This window comes from Ochotona princeps, chromosome 5 (assembly GCF_030435755.1).
Source record: "Ochotona princeps isolate mOchPri1 chromosome 5, mOchPri1.hap1, whole genome shotgun sequence".
Lineage (NCBI taxonomy): Eukaryota > Metazoa > Chordata > Mammalia > Lagomorpha > Ochotonidae > Ochotona > Ochotona princeps.
Window position 1 is genome coordinate 52,503,065 of NC_080836.1, and position 26,131 is coordinate 52,529,195.

The 26,131-nt window shown below is 45.9% G+C and overlaps 1 protein-coding gene across 3 annotated transcripts in view; it reads left to right on the plus strand.

Moving 5' to 3' along the window:
• The window catches only part of RAPGEF4 (Rap guanine nucleotide exchange factor 4), a 339,309-nt gene that overhangs the window by 83,684 nt on the left and 229,494 nt on the right, over positions 1-26,131 (plus strand). For 2 of the 3 annotated variants that reach the window (XM_058664642.1, XM_058664640.1), the window contains exon 4: positions 9,271-9,417. Coding sequence is in view for 1 of the 3 variants with exons in the window: in XM_058664640.1 (XP_058520623.1) it covers positions 9,271-9,417 (147 nt within the window). In the remaining 2 variants the exon portion in view is untranslated. Of the gene's footprint in view, positions 1-9,270; positions 9,418-16,171; positions 16,307-26,131 lie in introns of those variants that run through there. The other variant, XM_058664643.1, reaches the window with a different exon arrangement.

Sequence of the window (26,131 nt, forward strand, 5' to 3'; positions counted from 1 at the left end):
TCGGGTGGTTTCTTCATCTCCTCGGACCTCTGCATCTTTGGAGCAGGGGCTTGCTTAGGCTGCTACGCACACCGAATTCAGCACAAAGTGGTACAATTTAGGCCTTGTTTGACGCTCTGTCCAACACTTAGACGGTGGCGGGCGTGCATAGTTGGGCTGTCTGCAGACTAAAGTTACTTAGCTCCTACCTTTGGTGAGTTAATTCACATAAAGCACATAGTACAAAGCCTGGGATCTAGTAAGGGGTCCTGTGTTTTTTTTTTAATTTGATATTCTTTGCATAGTTGATTAGGGCCCAAAGGGTCAAGGGGTACAGGAAAGTGGGTAAGATCATTGTTTCCACATTATTTTTTTTTCTGTATCTGAGGTAAGGGGGAAGATAAAGGGAGAAGCCCCACCTGGCCTCCCACCCATTCCAGGTCCCCGACATAGGGCATACTCAAGTGGTTTTGATAGTTCAACAGTTCTGAATTGCTGCCGATCTCGCCACTCCAGGTGCAATGCTATCGCTGCAGAATCCACTGGCTGACATAGTCTACCTCAGAGTCTCCGTTTGCCCAGATTTTTCACTGCCAATGCTTGGCTGGGGTAGTTGATTGATTTGTTCTGTCCTCCGCCCTCTGTTGAGGTACCAGTTGTCCTCTGCAGGTTCCGATGGACCGCCATACCCTCCATGTACACCTGGACATGTTGTCCACAGTTCTGTCTGAGCCTCTGAGCAGGCTTAGCTTTGACAATACATTCCATGGTCCTGTGCTTTTTTCTTTCTTTCTTTCTTTTTTTAAAGATTTATTCATTTTATTACAGCCAGATATACAGAGAGGAGGAGAGACAGAGAGGAAGATCCTCCGTCCGATGATTCACTCCCCAAGTGAGCCGCAACAGCCGGTGTGCGCCGATCCGAAGCCGCGAACCTGGAACCTCTTCCGGGTCTCCCACACGGGTGCAGGGTCCCAGTGCATTGGGCCATCATCGACTGCTTTCCCAGGCCACAAGCAGGGAGCTGGATGGGAAGTGGAGCTGCCGGGATTAGAGCCGGCGTCCGTATGGGATCCCAGGGCTTTCAAGGCGAGGACTTTAGCTGCTAGGCCACGCCGCCGGGCCTGGTCCTGTGCTTTTTAAAGTTACTGTCTGTAGGGGCTGATGCTGGGGCCCAGTTGTCAGGCTGCCGCATGGCACTCAGGCATGTCATATCGTCACACCTATTTGAGAACCAGTTCAAGTCCCCACTACTCTACTTCCAGTTTGACTCCCTGCTCACGTGTCTGAGGAAGCAGTGGAAGATGGCCCAAATGCTGTCCTGCCACACATACGGCTCCTGGTTTCATCCTTGCCAAGGCCTGGCTATTGTGGCCTTTTGGGGAGTGACCCAGGAATGTCATCTCTCTCTGTCACGTTGCATGTCAAATAAATAAATAAATCTCTTTTAAAAAATAAACTTCCTGGGGCCAGCAATGTGGGGTGGCAGATTAAGCTGCCACCCGTGTCCTATATGGGTGCTGGCTTGAGGTCCACTTCTAATGCAGGTCCTGATAGTATGCATGGGAAAGCAGTAAACGATGCCCCAAGTGCTCAGATCCCTGCTATTCATGTGGGAGACTAGGAAGAAGCTCCTGGCTCTTGGCTTCAGCCTGGCACAGCCCTGACCATTATGGCTATCTGGAGAGTGAACCAGAGGATAGACTCTGTCTCTCTGTATGTGTGTATGTGTCCCTGTCTGTATAACTGTGCCTTTTAAATACATAAATCTTTCAAAAAATGAAGTAAAATTTCCATTTCAGAATAAGTTGGTTATCTAGTGAAATGCAGCTGCCTGCAAAGCCACCAAAGTACCACAAGAGGGCACTGTTAGAACATCAAATATAGGAAATGTCCTTGGCATTGGAAATGATATAAAGTTTAAACAAGGTTGTTCATCCATTTCGCAACATCTGAGAACCCAGGCAGCACTTGGGCTTACTTTTTTTTTTTATTAAGTTTATTCATTAATTACATTGTGTTGTAATTTCGTAGGAACTGGGATTCTCCCCACCCCTCCTCACACCCTCCCCACATGGTGGGTTCCTCCACCTTGTTGCTTAATCATAGTTCAAGTTCATTTGAGAGTCCCTCTTTGCAAGCATATACCGAGCATAGAGTCCATCATCTTATAGTCCAGTCAAGTCCAACTACTTATTGGGGAGACCCTCTCTGGTCTGATGGCAGAGCCAGCAGAGTATCATCCACTTGGGCTTACTTAATTCTCTCCTCTCATCTGTCACTGTGACATGATCTGGCACGCTTTGGCCCAATTCTGGAACAGGACCTCTTGCTGGAGTAAGACAATGTGCAAAAACAGTTGGCCTTCTCTCTGCCTCTGCAACAAAGATGTCTTTAAGCATCGCGTTTCTGGGCCAGGCCTGCTTCTCGGGAACGTGGCTCTCCTCTGTCCTCTGTCATCCCTCACTACTCGCCACTGTTCCCGTACAGTGCTGTCTCAGCTCATTCCTTGAGCTCAGGAAACGTGAGCGGTGCCACGTCCCCCAGGGTTGTGTGTGATCTCTTGCGCCTTGTCTGTTGTCTGGGCAGTGCCATTTGTTAGGGACTAACTGAGGAGTCTGTTTAGCATCCCGCACAATGCAGCCCATGTTAGCTCCGTAGCTGCATAATTCTTTGGGTGGATGCGCACCTGCACACTGTGCTGAGCAGGCGGACTGTGCTGGGACAAGGCTGGCCATACTGCTCCGACTGTGAGGGTGCTACCACAGTCCTTCCCTCTCAGCCCTTCTGACATGCTGCTTGGCCGGACTGCTGGCTGGAAAGCGCGGGTGGCTTAGAAGCGTGCTGCTGTCTCTTTGATAAGTCCCATCTTACGTTCATAAACTCAGAGATTGGGTCTCATTTCATTGTTGAAAAGATTTGAAGTGTTCAGTGAATTCCAGGATGAAATTCAAGCTCATGAAATAAACCCAGGTGCAAAAAAATCAATGGCAAGGAGTGCCCTCAAACCGAAAATAATAGGTGTGAAAAAGCATTTGCTTTGTAGGAAGCTATGTTTCTAGATCCATATGTTTAAAAGATCAGTTTGTTCCTTGGGTGTCCATTAAGACATTAGTGAGTTACATGTATGTATATTTTTTAGACATACTAGGTTTTAAAACAAATTATTTAAGAACTTTTTATCCCTTGGCTTTATGGAATGAGTGTTTAAAAAGATCTTGATTGACATACCATAGAGAATTCTTGTCTTATTACCAGCTATTTTTTAAAAAAATTTGCTTAATTTATTTGAAAGGCAGAGTGACAGGGAGATGGAGAGAGAAGATGATATTTCCTGCTGGGTGATCCCACAGTTGGCCACAGTGAAGCCAGGAGCCTAAAACTCCAGCCAGTTCTCCCAGATTGGTGCCACAACCCACACACTCATGTTACTCTGCTGCTTTCCCAGGCAGTTGAGCAGTGAGCAAGGTTGGAAGTGGAACAGCCATGACTTGAACCCGTGTTCTGATACTGGATTGGTGATGTCCCAAGTGGTGGCTTAACCTGCTGAGCCACAATACTTAGCCCCAGCTCTTTCAAAAGTCATTAGCATTCTCCCTAACTTGTGCCTTTGTAAGATGAATTTCAGTGAATGCTTGCAGAAAGTTCTTAGAACACACGAATTCTTAATTATCAGTGACACATAATGCTTGACTTTTAAAACATCATTCTGATTTTCATACCACGGCTATCTTGGCAGTGAAATGAGCAAATAAGATGCTTTGCATGAGGGTGCCTGCTTTAAGAGTGCCCAGTGTGATACAATTCAGGTCTACTGAGCAGATACACGCAGGAGTGATTAGCTGCGGTACAAAATAGTTCTTTGAGCAGGATTCGTCAGAAGGGCCCTTGTGTGTGGTCGTGGCCTCAGCGCTGGAGTGTTTGGCAGTTCATTCATGCCACTTGACCTCCAGACTGGGAGATAGAGAAACTTGGCGTGGAAGTATTGGAAGCCGTCCACAGTTGGAGATGAATACAGAAGACATATAGAGATTGTCTTTCATTTAAATACCAGAACAGTAGGATTTGCTTCCTGGAAACATGGATAGCTTAATCATATGTGTCAGGATGAGCGAGTTAGAGATGATGGCCTTAGCACCTGCTCATGTGCCAGCAACTCTGGCAGTGGGTTCTCCTGATGTTATTTCTGTGCATACTATTAATCATTTTATTTTAAAAGAATTGTTCCCATTTTCCAAATGAGAAATTGGAAAGAGGCTTTTTTCAAAGCCAAGGGCCAGAGAGCAGCAGAGACGAGTTCTGAACCTGGGTCTGCCACAGTGCGTGCCTGTCCCTCCCAGCTGCTTCCGGGAGATGCTGTTCCTAAGAGCCAAAGGGCGGTGATACTGAGAGTCTCTGGAGGGCCTGTCCTGTACTGACAGGTTCATGAACCGACCTGATACCAACCCTGCTCTGCCTGTCCCTGCTGGCTGGGATGCTGGGTGGAGGAGGAGAACCTGGGAATCGAAGGTCCCCATGGTGGAGGTGGAACACGTCCAGCTAAATGGTCAGGATGTGATGGGAGGGAGGTGAGGAGCAGCAAGCAGGCAGGTGGAGACACTGCCCCCTCTTAGGTCAGAACCAAGGTCAAGGCCAGCTCGATGAGGTCTGGTGGACAGGGCAGCACTACCATGGAGGCGTGATGCTGGGGAGGCTGTCTGAACAAGACGCTGCCACTTGACAAGGCTTAAGTACCAACAGCGAACAAGACTGACTACCTCTGACAGTCCTAGCCTGCTGAAGAGAGCTGAATCACGGGGTCCAAATGGGAGAAACAGAAATGATCATCTAATTCATTTTTTTGGTCTAGTTATTTGAAATGTAGAGAGGCGGGGTCTTCCATTCACTGGTTCACCTGCTAAATGTGCAACACCAGGCCCGAGTCAGGCTGCGGCCTGGAGCTGCAGACTCCATCCAGACCTCCCAGCTGGGTGGCCGAGGTTCCATGTCTTTTGGCTCCATGCACTTTGGGTAAAGGACACTCTGTGTGCTGTCAGGTCAGTAAGAAGACCCACAGCATGGGAAGTATTTCATTTGAGTTGGACCCTGTGCCAAACCTGTTGTGCACATGAGCTCCTCGAGCTGTGGTGAGGACTGAGTGGAGTGGTGTGTGGTGCATGGAAGGCTCCACGGCCCAGGGCAGCGCACAATGCTCCCCTCCTATGCAGGCAGGCCCATGTGTGAGAAGCGTGGAGGATGGCTGGTGAGGAGTTCCAGGAGGACTGGGCTGGAGCAGCAGTGGCCGGCTGGTCAAGATCCGAGGGGGACACTTGGTCGTGGGTATCTCTTTACTGTTGATTTTTTTGTCGGTCCATCCCCTCAAGGCTCTGCCACCAAGTCATCTGGCACAGCCTCGTGCTGGGTTTCTGCAGAAGTGCACCTGCAATGGAGAGCTTCTCTGGGAGTGGGTTTTGGTAGGTGGGGCTTGAAGGGTAAAAGGGAGAGGGAGAGGAGAGTGCCAGTGTCAACGTGTGTGTGTGTGTGTGTGTGTGTGTGTGTGTGTGGAGTGTACTCCTTCTGGGGAACCCTAAGGAAGTGTGCAGGGTCTGGAAGTCGAAAGGGAGTTGATCTTTGTCTTTCTCTTCCCCTCTCCCTCCTCTCTCTCTCTCATGCCTCACCTTCAAAATGTTAGCTGCTTGGCACTGTGTCTTCAGGTGGAGTGATGGTAGGAGGACCAGGCTGGAGGTGGGCCTCCAGGCTGGGGTATGTAAGAACCTTCTAGAAAATTTCAAATGCCCCTAAGTGTGTGTGTGTGGGGAAGACGGGGTACCCTGGTAGCCTTTGTTGAATGTACCTCTACTTATTGAAAGCATTTGCTTTTTTTTTTTAAAGATTTATTTTTATTGGAAAGGCAGATAATTAGAGAGAAGGAGAGGCAGAGAGGAAGATTTTCTGCTTTCTGATTTATTCCCTAAGTGGCCACCATGGCTGGAGCTGTGCTGATCTGAAACCACGAGCCAGGAGCCTCTTCTGGGTCTCTCACATAGGTGCAGGGTCCCAAGGCTTTGGGCTGTCCTTGACTGCTTTCCTAGGCCACAAGCAGGGAGCTGGATGGGAAGTGGGGCAGTTGGGACCAGCACCCATATGGAATCCTAGCATGTGCAAGGCGAGAACTTTAGCCACTAGATTACTGTGCTGGACCCGAAAGCATTTGGTCTTATAATCTCCTTTCCCATTGGGAATGGGAAAGCAAATTGCTGCTTAACCACAAACAGGATGCTCCTGTCTGTGGCTTCCCACTCCCTGTGTGGGTGCAGATCGCTTCCCCCAGTCTCAGTGTCATGATGAATATTTTTCAGACGACCTCTCAGAATATTAATCTGCAAATGAGCAGCAAGCAAACCCTTCTGCAGAGGTCCTGGTAGGTGGGATGGAGACCCGGTTGGCTCCCTGAGTGTGTGTAAGCTGCAGAGCAGTCGCCAGGTAGCATTTAGAAGCTAATGCTCTCAGCCCCAGGCAAAGGGGTGCAGCCTCAGGGTTTGGGACTTGAAAGAGGGATCAGAACACGGAGGGTGTTCCACCAGCATCGATCCCTGTGTGACCTGCCTCCTAGCGTCCACATGGAGCAACTCCTGAATGAGCTGCAGGAAATCTGTGGAAAGAAGGAATTAAAAGAGAAGTTTCTTGCCACTCAAAAGAGTTCTGACATGCATGCATCACTTTTTTTTCCCACAGCTCCTGTTTTCCATGAATGTTTCTAAGTGCCCTTGTGTGTTGGTTTTGCTAAAGCAGATGTCATTTGAATGTGTTTGAGAATTACTTCCCAGGCACCTTGCAAGAGGCTGTCTGAGAGTCCAGGGTCATGAAGGCCTGAGCACCTGAGGGCTGTAAAGCTGGGTCTTGATCTTTGGAAAGAAATGTTCTGCTTCCCTGTGCCAGTCACCCCGGAGGCCCATCTGTCCTTCATTAAACCCCTTCAGATTTCTGAATAAATCCATCCTGAATGGGTCGGCTGAAAAGAGAGCTTGAATGTGCAGCTAATACACCTTTCTGGTGAGGTTTTCTAGTCTGCGATTTAAGATTCTACCTTGTGGTTTATGATTCCTATCCTTGCATTAGAATGAAGCACGTGTGAGGGGGGGAGCCAGTTCAGGGGGTGGAGGGCTCCCATGCCTCATCCTAGCCCAGGCCTTCTGGGCACCCCCCAGCAAGGAACCCCTCCTTGCAGACAAGTTCCTGGCACAGTGGAGCCATTAGGTAGTGCCGCTGGCAACACCACCATGGCTCCATCGGGTAAGTCTGATAAGGTCCTGGCTGAAGTTAAAGTCTCCAGTGAATAATCCAAGAGTAAACCGAGTCTTTGGTTTGCATTACAAGAGCTTCCAGCTGCCAATGGACAGGCTCATGTGAATTTCACACATGTGGGTCTGTGCTGTTTGGTGTTGAATTGCACAGGTCACTGTTGGGAGGCAAGACAGGAGAAGACCAAGTTCATGGTTGAACTGTGCACTGAACTCATGAACAGCAGGGGGCAAATGGATTCTTTCTCATGTATACAGGTGGTAGAAAGATGTAGGCTGGTAGGTGACCCAAGGGAAGCTGCTCTGCAGAACTTGTCAGACTTACCTGTGTTGTGTTTCTAGCAGCACAGAGAATCGCTCAAGGAATACCTAACTCATCAAGTATTGACATTTCAGTTCTGGGGGATTGTTTTTCTGGCTGGATTTGTTTGTGATTATCTTTCTGGAAGATGTATTCGCATGCTCTTCTTAAATCCTCTGATCTTTTGTTCTTTGCTGAGATACTATTGATGGTATTTTCCTGAACATGACTTTGTGTGGTAATATCTGTGCAGAAGCAATTTGCCATGGTTCAAAGAACTGGTTTCTTATGGGCGTTTGTCTTAGTAATATGATTACAGAGTCACTAACGTGATCTTAATCCTATTTTCCCATTGTATCGGGGATTCGATGCATGAAAAGAAGGCTGTACCTTCTGACTCAGCTTACCCTGCTGAATCCTCCATCAGTTTATGATACCTTGCAAAATTAACATCCAGGTAATTTTGAGTGGATATTTACATTCTTGGAAACTAGTTAGGATTAAATTCAAGCAATATCATGAGTGTTGCATGCCAGGAGAAAATTGCTTTTTTTTTTAGGTCTTCAGGAAACTTTTGTCAGTTTTGTCAGATATTGTATAAATCAGCCACAGGGGCTGCTATTACTCTGTTATGCCTGCAGAGGGCAGCATGATAACAAAAATTTTGGAATCCATACTCAGAGTTGGTTAGAAGCTGGCCACCCTGGAGTCTTGCAAAGCTCCCCCCCACACCCCCAGGTCCCACAGCTTTCTCATCTCTTCTGGACAGGTAAGACCTAGCTACAGTCCTCTTTCGATTTCTTGTTTAAAGGTTGTAAGTGCAACCTCTCACCAAAAGAAGCAAAAAACAAAACTGAGTTTCTCTTCAGAAGATTTCTGTTAAAGCAGATGGTAGTTGTAGAAAAAGATAACAAGATGACTGCTAACATTCTTCTTCATAGCAGCCTCAAGCTGGACATGGTCTGAAGTCCACCAATAGGAGAGTGGCTAAGCCAAGTGGGCCACTCAGTGGGACATTCCTGTCACCAAGAGGCAAAGCCACCCTGTGTAACAGCATGTATGAATCTATGAGATGTGATATTGAGCAAAGAAGCCAGACACAAGCAAGAGTGCATGGTCTGACTCCCTTGGCTGTTACTGTTTTTTTTTTTTTAATAATAATACAAAGAGATCTTCCATCTTCAGGTTCACTTCCAAAATGATGACAGTAGCCGGTCAGAGCCGGGCCAGGTGGGCACCAGGAGCCTGGAACTTCATCTGGCTTTCCCACTTGGGTGGCAGGGGTCTGTGGACTTTGACCCTCCTCTGCTGCTTTTCCAGGCACCGTCAGCAGGGAGTTGGATCAGAAGTGCAGCACCTGAGACATGAATGGTGCTCATGTAGCATGCTGGGGTCACAGGCAGTGGCTTAGTACACTGTACCATAATGCTGGCTCCTGTCTAACTTCTTTTATAGGAAGTTCTACAGCAGACAAAACTCCTGGAAGACAACGGAAAGCAAGGCAGTGATGACCCTTGAAAGAAGGGTTTCATGGGAATTTCAGTCAGGCTAAAAGTGCTGTGTGTCTGGATTTGCCTGTGCATTTATTAAAACGTGTTGAGCTACGCAATGAGACGGGCTGTTTCACTTTGTGCTTGAATCCAAAGTGAAGACATCTTACCCTCCCTTCAGTGTTTCATTTGGTAATGGCGGTGTTTTTGGTATCTTCAGGATGCTGTGACCATCTGTACCCTGGGGGTCGGGACAGCTTTTGGTGAGTCCATTCTGGACAACACGCCCCGCCATGCGACCATTGTTACCCGGGAGAGCAGCGAGCTGCTCCGCATTGAGCAGAAGGACTTCAAGGCACTATGGGAGGTGAGCCCAAGGCATCGTTGCTAGTTAATGCTGTACCGGAAAAGCAAGGGAGCTGCCACACGGATAATGGCTTGACTGCCAGGCTTGAATGTGCCTGCTCTGAGCGGGGAGATGGAGTTTAATTTTTGAAACTTGTTTTGTGAAATGAGTGAGTGAAAAAGCCATTTTGACACAAGACATGCTTTTTTCTTTTAATTTAGTGCTTGCTCCATTTTCTGTAGTTTGACATACCTTATAATTATTTCTTGAATGACCAGAGAGTGTGTTATGCATTTTCTCCCTCCTCTTCCCCAGATGTATTCTTAACCAGGGAACAAAATACTTTGACATTTTCTTTTGCATTTTAAAAATCATCATTGACGTGCCTGCTGGAAGAGTGAAACGAATGGGGTTAACATCTGCTTCATTTAAATGCATTCTAAAGTGGTGTGCCCTATAATAAGGCCCGGGAAATGGAGGCATGCAAAGATGGCTGGTGACTTGGCCACATCAGGACGCGTGGGGACACAGCAGTGGGGAGATGCAGCTGGCCCCAGGGCTTCTGCAGTTACCAGAGATGGCCTGCAGCCCTGAGGGTGCCAGGCACACTGATGAACAGCATGGGCAATGACTCATCTTGTATGCACTAATGGCAAAGGGACGCCGTCTGAAGTGCTAACTGGGCCTTGCATCTTTTGCCCATGTTCCCTTTCTGTTCTGCAAACTCCTTGCCTTTGTCCTTTGCTCTGTGCGTCCGAGGGTCACCCCCATCGAGCTGGCAGGCTTCACCACTTGTCCTGGTGTGGGCAAAGATTTTCAACTTGATCTAAAGAGAATTCTGTGTAATCAAATCGTTTCCTCCAGAGCCAAACAAATGGCAGCCGCATTAGGGGAACCAGCCTGCAGGTGGAGGAGTGAAGCTTCGCCTTGAAAGTCACACGAAGCTTCGCAAGGCCTTGCTGGTGACACCTGGGACTTTTCTTCTTGGCAGCAGTGAATAAATTGCAGGGTTGCTTGTTTGAAATGCTTCTCTGAGAAACTATTAAAGAGCTCCAGTGGCTCTGTAAAGTTCAGAGACAAAAGCCACTTTTAGGAGAGGAAAATCCGAAGTCGGGTTGCGTGAGGCGTGTGTGGGGAGCTTGCCTGTCAATTAAAAGGCACCAAGCTTGAGGCAAATAAGACTTTTGGATCTTTCATTTTAAAAGGTAAACGGAAAAGTCTTTTTCAAAGTGGGAATTTGGAGAACTGGTGGAAACATGGAAATGCCTTCCACCCGGGGAGCGTGTCATTATAACCACTTCGGCTGTGAACACTGGACTCGGACGGGGACGGCTGCTTGAGGAGGTTCTGTGGAGATATTAAAAACTTTTATTTTAATTAGGGGCCCTCGGTGCTGAGAAGGAAATTCAAGAGAGGTTGCTCCCTGTGAACATTCAAACAAACTTGTTACTTAAAAAAAAATTTCAAACAGAATGAAAAAGAAGTGTTTGACTCGCTCCCCTCCAGTTAGTGCGGCCACGGTCAGCTGACAGCCCCGTGGACTGCAGTCTTGTGGTGTGCTGACTCCTGTAAACGGCTGTGCCGGCCCATCCATGGGTCTCTGGAGATCTGCAGTGTCCCGTGCCGTGCACACAGCACACCTGCAGAATGAGCCCATCTGTAAACTATCAGTGCCCTAACATCCCCTAACACAGCCTGTAGTTCCGATTTCCCCAAACATGCCATGGGCGCACTGCAATGACTCAAATGGCAAATTCTCCTCTTGCAAGCTCCAGGATCCCATATGCATGCCAGCTTGTGTCCTGGATGCTCCAGTTCCCCTTCCAGTTTCCTGCTTATGGCCTGGGAAAGCAGTAGAGAATAACCCAAAGCCTTGGGACCCTGCAGTTATGTGGGAGACCTAGAAGAAACTCCTGGCTCCTCCTGGCTTTGGATTGGCTCAGTTCCGGCCACTGTGGTCACTTGGAAGATCTTTCTCTGTCTCTCCTCTCAGCTGATGTGCCTTACCAGTAAAAATAAATAAATATTTCTAAATGTTTATTTTAACTTTTTATTTCAAGTATTTGAAAGCCAGAGAGAGGCACAGAGAAAGAGAGCTCCCATGAACTGACTCACTCCCCCAAATCCTACAACAGCTGGGTCTGGACCAGGTCAAAGCCAGCAGACCTGGAAGGCAATCCTGGTTTCCCATGTGACTGGCGGGGACCCAAGGACTTGAGCTAGCAAAACCTGAGGCCTTCTGGGTGCGCATGAGGAAACGGGGACTGGGAGTGGAAACAGGAGTGGAACCCAGGCGCTCTGACATGGAGGTGGCCATCTCAGGGGACATCTGAGCTGCTCTAACAAAAGCCTGCTCCCCTCAGTTTTCTTTGTAGCTGTTCCTTTTATTTTTTCCCCTTTCAAATCATGCTCTGCTACAGAACCGTGTATTCCAGTCAGCCTTGCTATCCTCCTTCCTTCCTCTTCTTACTGCCCATAAGATTGACTTGTTAAAAAAAGGCCGCTTTCTCCCTCAGTCAAGGTTTGTTGGTTTCTTCATAGGATCTGTTTCCACACCTCTGGCCCAGGGTTTCCTAGAAATGGAATGTAAGGGCTCGAAGCTTACCTGGATGGAGTGGAACGTGTTTGGCAAGAAAGCACTTAGAGGTGACACTGAGCTCCTTGGCAGCTTCTTGGTGTCAATTGGCCCTACTCTTCTTCTCTTGGGTTAGTTATATCTGAGCCTGTGTCAGTAATGTTTTCCACAGGCCCTTCCCTTAGGGGGAAATTGACAAGTGAGGCGCTGGATCTGGAGGGCTGTCCTCAAGGAGGACCGAGGGAGGCTTCTAGACCTGAGAGGGTGGATAAGGTTTGCTGTCTCATCGTGTGGAGACATGAGTGAGATCCTTGTCTTTATTCACCAGTTCCTGGAACCCAGATCAGCATAAGTTAGGATCCCCATCAGCATTGCATAATGATGAAAACCTCATCAGTTCCACCACGGAGCAGTTTTTAATCAGAACTGTGCAAGTGGCCTTGCTTGTGCATAGATAGTACATGATGATGCTTGGAGATTGTGTAATTCTAAAGCACTTCCTGCAAAAAAGATGCCTGAGTTATGTTTATTTTATTTTTGATTTATTCCACAAATGCTGAGTGGCTTTAGTGTGTCAAATATCCATGTATGTGATCCACAGAATTGGTGCTGTCAGGACAAGAATTCTGTTTGACTCACAGCTGGCATGAGATAAGCAAGCAAGTCAAGATGCAATTTCAGAATGGAAGACACCATTACCATTACATAACCCTGCCTACATTCTTTGAATATTGGCAATCTGTTGATGGCCTGTATTCTGCTCATCTATAAATAAGATATTTGAGAACCAGAAGATCTACTCCTTGATTACTTCATGTAGTAGAGTTTATCATTTGTCTATCCATTGTATTGGTAAATGCATCAGTTATCGAAATTAAAATCCAAGCTATACTGTCCACTGAAATTCCAGTTAGATCTATCAGTCAAAAACAAAAAGAAAGGACTTGGAGTCAGGTAGCAGGATCCTTGCACTGTGAGACTGACAGAAAGAAGGTAGCAGAAAGGCAAACTGGAAAACACTTCTGTTCTTGGCAAAGGTTAGGAGCCCACATCACTGTGAGATCAGAGCTTCTAAATGTAAAACTGAGAGCTGGTAGGATTTCAGGACTTCAAGACAGGGACTATTTAATTGACCTTTGTCTTCTTATAGAAGGGGAACCCCCCAAAACTAGGGGAAAATTGAATTAAAAGTTCCATTCATCTTGGTATAAAAAATTAATATCCATACATAATTTTCTCATAATGTGCATTTCAACAAACTTTTTAGAAGTTACTTTTTGTTTGTGTGTCTTGATTTGATATAGAGGCATGGAAAGTGAAAACACTCCCATGAGGATTCTAAGTTATTTCTATCTGAAGAGTATGGCCCTTAGTCACCAGTACCTAGCAGAAGCTAAACGCTAAGTGAAGCTCATGTTTTATATCGTGTACTTGGGCCTGCAGGAGCACACAGAGCAGGGGTGCTGCCTTCCTTTCCAGGTCCAAGGTGTTCCCTCGGTTTTCCTAGGTGGGGACTCTGAGAACCCCATAAGAGAGCTGGGTTTCCCATTCAGCTTTGTCCTTTCATTGTCTGTAATTTTCTAAGTCAAATGGGAGCACCCAAAGTATTTTAAGAAATTCATTCTCATAAATGTAGCCAGAAGGTTTATTTAATCCACTTACAAGTACAGCAGAAAAATATATATATTCCCAAGAATATAGCTGAAGCTGCAGTTTGCAGCTTTCCTGTGTACTGTACATCTTCCTAATAACAACTAGTTTCTCTCCTGCTCCCTCTTCATATTCCAGTTGTCCATTTATGGTCAGATTCGAGGGTACTGGACTGCCGCCTGTGTCAGTTGGGATGCATCTTCCTAGCTTCCAGCAATGAGGATCCATTTGTTCAGAGCTGGTCAGGAATGCTTCCTAAATATCAGAACTTAATAAAATATAGCAATAAAACTTCATTTTCAGTCACATTTCGAGAGGGAAAAGAGATTGGCAAATTGGGAGACACACACAACACACACTTAAAAGAAAGTGAGATTAGAGTTACGTTTCTGAATTACATACAGAATAAAATTAAAAGTCTCCTAAAAGTGTCCTACCACTTTTAGTTCTTGAGACAATTATAATTTAAGCACTTTGACCCTAGTGGTGTTTTCTACCCCCAGTGAGGAGGTTAAATGACAGCTTGGAACTTTAGACCTGTGTTCTGTAGTTGATTTGAGACTATGGGTATATGGCAGATGGGAGCTAAATATAATAAACATAAATAAACATTGTATAACAAAATCCTAGATAAGCACAACTTGGTTTCACATTTGTATTTGTATAAATGCATGCCAGTTTGACACACTATAACACTGATAAAATCAGTGTAAAGCTGATTTTCTATTTAAGTCCATGAATTTCTCCTCTGAGGGAGTTTCCAGGGGTTAGAACATTCACAAAGGTTCTTTTTTGATGTGTGTGTGTGCATGTGTGTGTGTGTTGTCTACATCTCTTCCTGAGTTGCTGCCCACAGTTGTGTCCCTGTGTGGATGCTGTTAGGCTTTGGTGTAATTTAGGGGCGGGAATGTCCGACATATGTGAACTGTGACAGGAGTAATGGGTCTAATGTGTTTAGGAGAATAGACCAGAGAAGCAATCTCAGGCAGATGTGTAAAGGTCATTTCCGAAAGGCCCATGCACTAGTGGCCTAGCATCTGTTTCCCTGGAGTTCAACTGCATCAATATTATGGCAGAAATTCTGCTCTGCAGTGAACCATGTTTGAGCATGTTCAACGTAATAATGCATAGTAGTGAATAAATGCTTTGAAAATTTCAACCTCAGAATAAACTTACAGAGCCTTTAACAATAAAGCACTATGCAAGCTTTGTGGCCTGACTTGAGGCAGGCAAAAGGAGCTTTTTAGCTGTGCTAGACAGAAGGCTCGTGGCAGACAGAGAAATCCATTTCACAAAGCTGCTTGCACATCATGATTGCTACAAATGGGTTTATTCCCCTAGTGTGTCTTGTGGCCTTGGTAAATATTCTTAACCAATCAGAAATCCATTTTATACTTTATGAGATGTAAAAATGAATGATCAAGATAAGGAGTAAGGGTGTGTTCTTGTCTTTGGAAAAGAAAACAGCCAGTAAGTAAGGATAGTTCTACGAGGAAAAAAATTGAAGAAATGCAGTTTTATTGGTTTCTAGTCCCTTATTTTCAGAGTAGCTTTGTTTCCTTGGAAGATCTGACCAGGTGTGTTGGCAATTGTGGAACTAAAAAGCGTTTTAGTTACTTCTATTTGCTGTCTCTTTTAGAATACATAGGGGGAAAGCTCTTTTTCCTGAATAATATTTCAAGCCACTCTGATTATCAGAATTGTTGCATAGACATTAGCAGTTGCCGGGTCTTTGCTGTTGTGCTTTGAAAACCACATTAGAATAACAGACCTTCCAGAGGCTTCTGCCCCCGCTTGAGCAGGCTCGGTGCTCCTATCTGTCTGCCACTGTCAGGCAGATGAAGGTAAAATGCTAAAAACATAACATCTCAGAACATAAACATCTCACACGGCTAGTACGCGGGTTTGTCTGTGTTTCGCATGCTAACCATTTCAGGCTGCCTGTCTCTGGCTTCAGTGGTAGGTGGCTGGGTGTTTTGGGATGATTGTTGGGTAGCTTTGGGGGTGTCCAAAGTGGGGACCACCCAAACTGCCAGGTAGTGCCCCAGGACCCAAACCCTCACCTGAGGTGTGGCCACAATCCGCATACCAAGGGGCCTGCGTTTTCCTAGTTCTGCAGCCTGTTCCGGCTTCTGGCAGCCCAGGAGCTTGACCAGTGGGGCTACTTCCCTGGCCAGAAATTTGCATCAAAGCAACAAGAAAAATACATCCAAAAATAAACATGAAAGCCAAGACTCCATGCCAGGAACTCCAGCCACACACATCCTGTTGGCTGGCCTTCTGGCCACTGTCCGCACAGTTCTGAGACTTTAAAACCGACCGGAAGCCTGCTCTGATCACTTGAACCTTGAGTCTGCAGTCTTGCTCCTTTCCCTGTCCTCAGGCTTTGCCAAGGAATGGCAAAATGATTGAAATCCAGAAAGGAAGGGAGTGAAATTCTCAGGAGTTAAGTGAAGTTGGGGAAAAAAAAAAGGAAGTCTTTTTTTCCCCTATTGCCGGGGACTGCCTGAGCCTTCCCGGGGAGTCAGCAGGAGTGGCTTCCCTTCTGTGCACTGAGACTCAGTCATAGATCCCCACAGGAGGTGCCATCGATGGAGATGCCTGCTGCCATCCGGATAAAGCGCCGGTGTTCTCTGGATGCCTGAGGACTCTTGAGAGTCAGAGAGCGGGACAGGGCTCTGCAAGGTAGCACGGGTGTTTCTACTTGGTTGGGCCGGATGGGAGGGTGGAGAAATACTCGTCTCACAGTTTGCCCTGGGTTTGAGGAATTATTCTCAATTCCATCCCTGGCTTTCCTAATTATGTTCCACCAGATCTAAGTATGCACCCTGGCACAGACCTAATTTGATTTCATCTTTGTGGTGTGTGTGTGTGTGTGTGTAGGGGGTGTGAGGGAGGAGGTGAGTGGCAGCTCGGCTTTGTCGGGCAGCGGAGGATTCTTGAAGGACGCTTGTGTGGCCATGTGATGGTGAGATATGTTTCTAGATGATAAATGTGGCTGTGCAGAATGAGGCAGAATTGTGTTGATCACTTCCATATGGAATCTCTGTGCCCCTCTAAGGCCATATTTGTGTGGTTTAGCGGGCAAGAATGCAGATGCTGGGGCTACACGTTCTGGATACCCAGCTGATATCACATCTGTTGCTTTCAGGTGCTCAGTGTTTATGACAGTTCTGTTACGTTACTGATAGTGGGATGCCCTACCTGATCCCCAAGTTATATCACTCAGGAGGTGATCTGGGCTTCTGATCAGATCAAGGTCTGGCTGGCAGGTGCCAGGAAAGTCTGGAAGCATGTGGTAGCAGCTCCTGGTAGGAGGCAGGGCAGTGCTGACCCAGGGGTTTTGCTCTTAACAAGTTCTCTGTGCACTGTTCATTCCAGGAGTGAGCAGTGGACATTCGGGCCTCTCGGGAGTTGCTGCTGTTACCAGGGGTACTGTAGGGCCTCCCCTGGCAGTGTGCTTGCTGGCCTCCTGTTGACCCTCTTCTTGGCATGTTTATCTCAAGCAGCCCTCTGCACTGCCTTGGCTATCCCAGTGGGCTTTGTGCCCTGTAGAATAGCGGCTTGGTTCCGTGGTAATTGAGACCACTGTGAGACTCTCCTCTCTAAGAAGCTTCTGTCATATGCAGCCGGCACACTTGCTTCCCATCAAGTGCAGGTGCAGTACGCGACCCTGTCTGCCTTTTTGTGGTTTACAGTCTAGTGGAGAAGACAGACAAGCAGAAACACAAAGAAAACGTAAACCGCATACAAACCCGAGTTAGTGAGCCACTGGAATAAATTCTGTGTGCTGGGATGATGGGGGAAGATAGGAGAGATCTCTGTCTTCCCAGAATCTCATTGCACCCAAAGCCAGAGAAGCAGGAAATGGATGTCTGTGTGCTCACAAGGCTACTGACCCCCAAAGGATCGGGGTCAGTTCAGCAAATGATAGCATTTGCAGCAGCCTGATCCAGCAGACAGGGCTGGGGTACTCTCTCCCCAACCTCTGTGGCTGGCTGGCTGGCTGGCTGGGCCTGGGGCAAGCTCAGCCTGTCCTCTGACTATGTCATGGGTTGTATTTCCAAATGCCTGGTTCTGGCTTTTGTTGTTCAGTTGTCATCTGGAGGATGTAATAGGTCCTGCAGGCAAAGGCAGGTCTCCTTGGGGAAACTGGAAGGACCTGGGACTCACAGGGAGCTTGTGGTGTGGGCAGGGGTGGGTTGCTAAGCTCTTGATGTGCAGAAAGTCCTGTGATCACAGAACTTTGGTGTGCTCCAGGGCCAAGTTCTGCTTGCTCCTGCCTGTCTCCAGGCTGCCCTGGAGAGGAAAAGGCCCAGTCACTGGAACACAGCATTGGCCACTGGGGAAGGAGCAGCTGGAAATTCTGTCATGACATGGGCCTCTCCAGATCTTCTCTGTCTTGCTGTGGGTGGGTCTTACAGGCCTCAGAGCTTTGAGCTGGCCAACCCCAACCATTAAATGTCAGACATACCTTCCCAAGGCTACTGATGTGGTCCAGTGGTTAGGGCAGAAATTGCAATCTGTTCCCGGTTTAAGCCCACTTTGCTGGGTGCCTTCTTGGCAGAACTCTGCAGCTCCCTGGTTTTACATTACTGTACGGATACTCTTGTGTCAGTTCTGCCCTGATGCCCAGAGGGGTCCAAGTACCTGCTGATGGATTATTTGTTTGCTTTTTGGGCTGACAACTTCAGTGTGCCACTTCCCTTTGGGTTTGGAAAATAAAGAAGAAAGAACCATAAATTTTGTGAGTGGAAAGGATAAAATATAGGGCAACTGTTTGTATTATACCAAAAAATATTATTCGTAAGAGCCGAAGAAGTATTTGGTATCTTTCATTATTTGTACTTGCAGATCTTCTTTTTTTTTTTTATAAAGATTTATTTATTTTATTACAAAGTCAGATATACAGAAAGGAGGAGAGACAGAGAGAAAGGTCTTCCATCTGATGTTTCACTCCCCAAGTGAGCGCAATGGCTGATGCTGCGCCGATCTGAAGCCGAGAACCAGGAACCTCTTCCAGGTCTCCCACGCGGGTGCAGTGTCCCAATGCACTGGGCCGTCCTCAACTGCTTTCCCAGGCCACAAGCAGGGAGCTGGATGGGAAGTGGAGCTGCTGGGATTAGAACTGGCGCCCATATGGGATCCTGGGGCGTTCAAGGCGAGGACTTTAGCCGCTAGGCCACTGAGCCGGGCCCTGTACTTGTAGTTCTTAAAGCTGGTTGCACATTAGAATTATCTAAGGAGCTTTTCATGTTTTTTTTAAAAAGTCTTATTTATTTGAAAGGCAGCGTAATGGAGAAGAGAGAGAAAAAGAAATCTTTCTATTCATTAATTCACTTCCCAAAGGGTTGTAATGGCCAGGGCTGGGTCTAGACAAAACCAGAAGTCTGGAACTCCATCCATGACTCACAAATGGATGGGTGGCAGAGGCCTGAGCACTTGGGCCATGTTCCGCTGCTTTCCCAGCTGCATCAGCAGGGGGCTGGATTGGAAGCAGAGCATCTGGGACTCAAATTGGTGCTGTGATATGGTTTGCTGGTGTCACAGGTGATGGCTTAACCCATGGCATCACAAAGCTGATCCCTGGGCAGATTTTTAAACTCCCACGTCTGGGCCTTTCCTAGATCAATGAAAGAGAAATCTTTAGAAACTGGGGGACCTGGGAAGCTTCTTCAAATGCCCCAAATGGAATTCCTGGGTATCCAGGGTTAAGAAACAGTGCCCTGTAGTCCCCCACTATACCCCTTCATGCTCACTTCCAAGGCAATCACCTGCCTGTAGGCCTCACACTGAGGCACAATGATTGAGCATGTTTGCTCTTTACTGGGATGTGTTGAATTTCCAACTGTAATTTTCCTCTCCCTCACACAGCCCTTCTGCCTCCAGGTTAGAGTATTTTGCCAGATGTAAGTGATAATGGCAATCAGAATTTAAAAGAGTATGTGAGGCTTATGAAAGCCTTCATGGATTAGAGGTTGCCCATGCAGCCTAGTTTTTGAAGATTTATTTGTTTTTGTTGGGAAGGAAGATTTACCGCAAGAAGAGGAGGCAGAGGGTTCTTTCATCCACTCGTTCATTCCCTAAGTGGCCGCAATGGCTGGAGCCGAGTCAATCCAATGCCAGGAGAAAGAGCTGCCTCTGGGTCTCCCATGCAAGTGTAGGATCCCAAGGTTTTCGTCCATCCTCTACGGCTTTCCCAGGCTATAAGCAGGGAGCTGGAAGCGAAGTGGAGCAACCTGGACATGAACTGGCACCCATGTGGGATCCTGGTACTTGCAAGGGGGAGGATTTAGCCACTAGGTCATTGTACTGGGCCCGTGGCCTGGTTTTTGAAAGTATGATGTGAAAAGAAGATGGAGGATTGTGCCCAAATTTCATCATCCTCCAAACGGGCACACATTTTTGTAGCTATCAGAACAATGGTGTTGCATCTCATCAAGTCACATGGGGAAATTCCACAGGAGCTGTGCGAGAGAAAGAGTTCCCAAAGGGCAGGTAACGTCTTCTTTGTATTGTGAGTTTTGTACTCAAAGGTCTGCTGAGAGTCTCTGGAGTCCTCCCATGTGCCTAGACTATAGTTCAGGAATGATTTCTCTAGGATCAATTCCCAGGAAAAGAATTTCGAGTTTGAACAGTGTGAAAACCTTTGTGACTTTTGATAAATATGAACATGGTAACTTTCATTAGTTCTTGTTTTGTCACCAGGAGTAGTTGAGCAACCCTAAGTTAGGCCTGACCTTGGCTAATGTGCTAGGCATCCCAGTCTACCTACGTACATACCTACCTACCTACCTATCTAGTAAGTTGACACTATTCTTGTAACTGTGTTTCTTTGATTACTGAGATAATTGGTTTCTTATCTACTTTGCTGATTATTTCCTCTTTTGACACATGTTATTTATATGTATATTAGTATTTACTTACTAATTCATGAGTGATTTGATCACATGTTAATTATTGGTTATCATTCCAGCGAATATGTATACTTTTTGCTTTTCATAGTAGTTAATGTACATGTCTGATTTTACTTTTAGGATTTATTTCACTTGAAATTCAGAGTTACTGAAGGGGAGAATGGGCAAGACAAAGAGATAGAGATCTTTCTTCTGTTGAATCACTTCCCAAATGACCTCAATGGCCTTAATGGCCAGAGTTGGGCTAGTCGAAAGGTGGGAGCCAGGAGCTTTTCTGTGTCTCCCACATGGATGCAGGAGGCCAAGGCCTTGGGCCGTCCTCCACTGCTGTCCCGTGCCATTCTCAGGGAGCTGGATTGAAAGTGGAGCAACCAGGACTCCAAACAACGCCCGTATGTGATGCTGGCGCTGTAGGTGTAAAATTAGCCTGATATACCACCAGGCTGACTCAGATCCATTAAATCTACCATAAATATAATTCATGATCTAAAAAAAAATTTGATGCTTATGAAAATATCTTATTCATAGCATATTTGGAAGTGACATAAGTAGCCATGTATTTCAGCCAATGGTATCAAATGAATGAGTTTTTGAAATTTTATTGCTTTATAGAAATTTATGTTTTATTTTAAATTTTCTTTTGCTTTAAAAGATTCTTAAATAGTCTTACAAATTCATGGATTTCCTCTAGTTGTTTCTTATAACTCTTAGAGCCTTGTTTCAGGATACCAACGTTTTCTTTTTTGGATGTTTGCTCCGTGATTTCCGACTGTCCCGTATATTCTTCTATCATGTGTGTTTCTGTGAGGTCCCAGTGAATTTGCTGGAGAAATGCTCTGGGTCTTGATTTCCACCTGCCCTGCTCTAGATCCCTCCCCACCTCCCCTGCCAAAACATCACCGAGTAGTATCGTGATACTTTTTTGTGTGTAATTAGTGAAGTTAGTTCTCTGTTGTGTGTGTGTACCCGTACTGTGTTCTGTCTTTCATTGCTACAAGTATATGTTCAGTAGTGTTGGAGAAAGCACAGAGACCTTGCCCATAGGTAAGCGGTAAGGAAATGAGTGTTAATGAAAACAGCCTCTCCATTTGGGGGCCTTTTGCTATTTGTTGTGGGTTTTAGTTTATTTGCTTGCAGGCTGTTTTTGCCTGTGCATAGGTTTGCTTAAAGTTCATAGAATTTCCTGGTACAAATATTCTGAAGAAGAAAAACATAGTTACTTTCTTCTTCATTACATATTCTATAAATATATAATGGGTGAAATGTGGTAAAATGATCAGATATTACATTTAATACTAAATACATCTGCTCAGAGGCACATGCAATGGAAAAAGCTACAATTTTCAAACAGCTTTTTAGAAAGTTACTGTTTTCTTTAAAGCTGTACCATCACTGTTGCCCTCAATGTCGTTTCCCGCTCATTTGTGAGAGGCTTCCTTATCCAGGCAGATAGATTGGTGAACAAGGTGCAGATTAAATACAGGAAAATTAAAAGAATCCTTAGGCAAATGATTGACAGTAGCAGTTGCAGGCTTGTGCATAATAGTTTAAACACAGGGTCTGGGCTCGGTGAGTACGTCGTTTGAGGTGTTTTAGCACAGTTGGGAATTTATCTCCCACCAATTCTCTTTCTTGATGTCTGCTTGTTGCTTCAAATTTTCTTTTCCCTTATCCAAGCGCTTTTTTCTAGACTTAACCCATGTCTGAAGTCGCAGACTCAAAATGTTGTTAATTATTTTTATTAAAGTAACCAAAAATTTTTAAAAAATTGAAATGGAGCCACCCTCCCCCAAAATCTACCCAACCCCCAATATACTCACTTACTTGTTTATACAGTTGTCTCCATATGTACTTGGATACTTGTGTGCACATATATACTCATATACTTATCTATGCAGTTTAACCCATATATGCTCGTATACTGGTGTATACAGTCATGTCTTCTTATCCAGGTTACATATTTTCAGATTCAATCAACAATATATTAGAAATATTGAAACCAAATCATATCTGAATTGAACAAATATAGATGTCTTCCCTGACATTTTCTCCTTAATAATATAGCACAACTATTCATCTAGCACTTGGGTAATGCTAAGCATTATAAGTAGTCTAGATGTTGTAAAGCATGTAGGAGGATGTGTAGGTTACCTGTAAACATGCCAGATGTGTCAGGAATTTGAGCATCTGTGGATTGCAGCATTTGTGGGAGGCCCTGGATCCAAGCCCACAGATACCAAAAGATGAATGTGTACGTGCAGAGACTTCAGAAAGTGTGTGGGAAAATGAAGTTAAAGGCTAAGTTTATTCTGTAGAAACCATGTGTGGTTTTTTTTTCCATGATATACACTTCAATATATTTATTTATTATTTGTAAGACAGAGTGACAGGAGATGGAGAGAGACAGAAAGAGATCTTCCATCTATTGGTTTACTTCCCAGATAATTGGAGTGAGTTGAAGCCAAGATCCTGGAACTCCATCTGAGTCTCCCAAATGGGTATCACAGGTCAAAGCACTTGGGCCATCTTCCACTGCTTTGCCAGGTGTATTAGCAGGGAGCTGGGGCTGGAACCAGCACTCCAGTTTTAGATTCTAGTGTTGCAACCGGTGACTTATCTTGATGCAACACAATGCTGGCCCCCCAAATAAGCATTCTCATGTGCTTTTTGAAGATCCTCTTGTGTGTGTGTGTGTGTAAGAGAGAGACAGACAGACAGAGTGAGTGAGTTTGGCTGAGCTGTTTGAAGAGTATTGCTGACATCACAACATTTTACCTTCCAGGCTTTGGGGTTGGCTGTCCTTGCCTCTCCCTGCGCTAGTCTCCTTTTTTGAGCAGTTGCATATTGACCACTCCCTTCCACCCTCTCCCCTACCCATCAGCTGCTGTGCCCTCCCTCTGGCTCCTCAGGCCTGGGCAGTGTGAAAGAGACAGGGCAGTGTTTCATATCACAAGTGGCACCTGGCCAGATCATGGCAACAGTCCTGGTTTTCTTGCCAGCTCTGTGTCCTCAGGCAAATGACATCAGCCCCCTAAACCTCTTTTCTCTGTTCTAAAATGAGGGTCACAAATAACCCTATCCTGAGCAGTTACAGGGAGGAAAGAGCTAATGCAATCAAGGACTTAGCCCCCAGAAAGGCCTTAGCCCCCAGAAAGTGCCTGGTACAGTGGTGTGATGGATGGATACACGGACAGAACCTGTCTCACCAAATGCCTCCTGTGTCTGCTCTGGCTCCTCATGCTGTCCAGGCTGCTTCCAGGCTGCTGTCCACAAACTATCCACTCTGGCATAGTTTTCCAGTCATACGGCTTCCTTGAGTTGACACACAATTCTGCTAGCCTGACTTGTATCAGCAGGTGCTAGCCAAACATCTACTAAATACTGCATTTGATGCAAGGCACTGAGGATGAAGAAAATGCACTACATGCATACGCATGTTAGATTCAGAAGGAAGAGAGTGAAGCCATAAGGAAGAGGCCAGAGGGCTTCCCTGTGGGCTTGACTGTCACCAGACTGCAGGGATGCGACTGGCAGGAGTTCACTGACTGTGTGACATGTGTGCTTCCCATCTGACACCTCCACCCAGAGGAGAGGTTGGAGTGGCCCACGTAATGCAATGCTCCTCTCACCTTCTAGCTTTTTGTGGAAATAGGATCCTCTGAAAGCCTTTCTTGAGGCCATAACAGTGTTTGGACAACCAGGTGCTGCTTTCCAGACACATCTCCACCACCTAGCTCTTTCAGAGACCAACCACGTGCTGTCTGGTTTTCCTGGTGCAAACACGTGACAAGCCCTACAGGTTAACCAGGGGATCCCCAGGTCAAATTCTCAGTGAAACACCCCCTGGCAGACTCTTGATTCAGGTCAGCCAGCTGCACCTGCTGCCTGGGCCTTCCTGCTTCTTTCACCCACAATCTCCTTCCTCCTCCTTTCCCCAAGACCCAGCCCACATTGGGTGTGGCCGCCTCTACTGCCTTCCAAGCCAGGTGAGTGCCATCAGGGAGAAATAGAGCATGGCATAGAATTGCTTTTTACGATCATGTCTAACTGCGTAGAGGCTGGCAGGATGCCAAGCTTACTCTTGAGATAATGAGAGTCCAGGTGGTGAAAAAGCAAAACTTATGCAAGGTTGGCATTGAACCAAGACCAGATCAGGAGGTGGGGGTTAGGCCAACACTGCAACTGATAAGATGTGGGTAAAATGGAGGTCTGTCTGAGATAGGAGAGCAGTTCCAGGCTGAGGTCTCAGAGAAGGAGGCAAAGTGTGGCTTCAAACGTGGCCCAGAGGGGCTGGGACAGTGGCACAGCCAGTTAAATTACCACTTGTGGTATTGGCATCCCGCATTGAAGAGGGCCAGTTTTGCGTGAGTCCCAGTTCCACTCAGGTCCTGGCTGACCCACTTCCAATCCAGCTCCCTGATGACGTGCTGGGAAAGGCATCTAAAGATGGTATGTGTACTTGGGACCCTGCCACCCACATGGGAAACCCAGACGGAACTTCTGGTTCCTGATTTCTGTGGTCGTTTGGCAAATGGACCAGCAGGTGGAAGATCTCTTTCTCTTTGTATTGTGTGTGTCCCCAAACCTGTCATACTTTCAAATGATAAGCAAACAAACAAAACCAAAAACTTAAAAACAACTGGCTCAGAGGGAGTTAAATCCAGGCTGTAGTCACATTCAGCTGTCCATTTGGTTTCTGTTTCTTCCAAACTTGCAGGCTCTTTAGCAATAAGATTATCAGCTTACCCTGAAGAATGGTTTAAGTATCCAGAATTCAGTCATGGGAATTATAGAGTGAAAAAAAAAATCCTTATTTAAGATTAAGTTCAGGTTAGATCCAAATATTAGATTCTGTCCTAATTGACATTTAGTTTGCTGGCCCATAGATCTGCATGTGCAGTGTCAGGAAAAGCGAAACAGCCATAAACATTTCTGATCAGAGACTTATGATCCCCGAGAGTTGATTGATCAACTGTTTGGCCTTTAACATTTATTGCGTGCATGTGCACATTTCTCTGGAAAGCTTTCATTCTAAACCTTTCAAAAGATGAAGCCTCGTTGACTGTAGAATTGAAGATAGGGCGGGTTAGATACTCCAGTCCTGCTTCCTGTGGGAGGAGTCTGCCAACTTACTGGCAGTGTAACATGTCTTTTCAGAATTTATGATGGTGAGTATTTCTAAAAATTATCAGCAAACTAGGAGGGGCTGATGCTGGTTTCTCCAAACTGTATCAATAATGAAAGAAAAAAATGATTAGGAAAAAAATATGCAAAGTTCTTGCAATCAAAGCAGAAAAGCTTTGCAGAAAGACCTTCTATTAATACCTATTTCACCGTAAGTAGTTCTAATTCGTAGATCCACTGCTTCTCTAGATAACTGGGCTCAAATATGGATTATGCATCTCGTTCCAAAAAAAATGAGGTATTCCAGGAAAGTGTAATTTTGTGTCTCTAATTCCCTACTGTCCTTTCACCCTAGAAAACTGTCCACTCTTAGTTATGCCCATCCATAACACTAACTAGACAACATCAGACCATTGTCCTTTTATTTTATCTATTTCACTGTAAAATATTACTTATTTATTTATTTGAA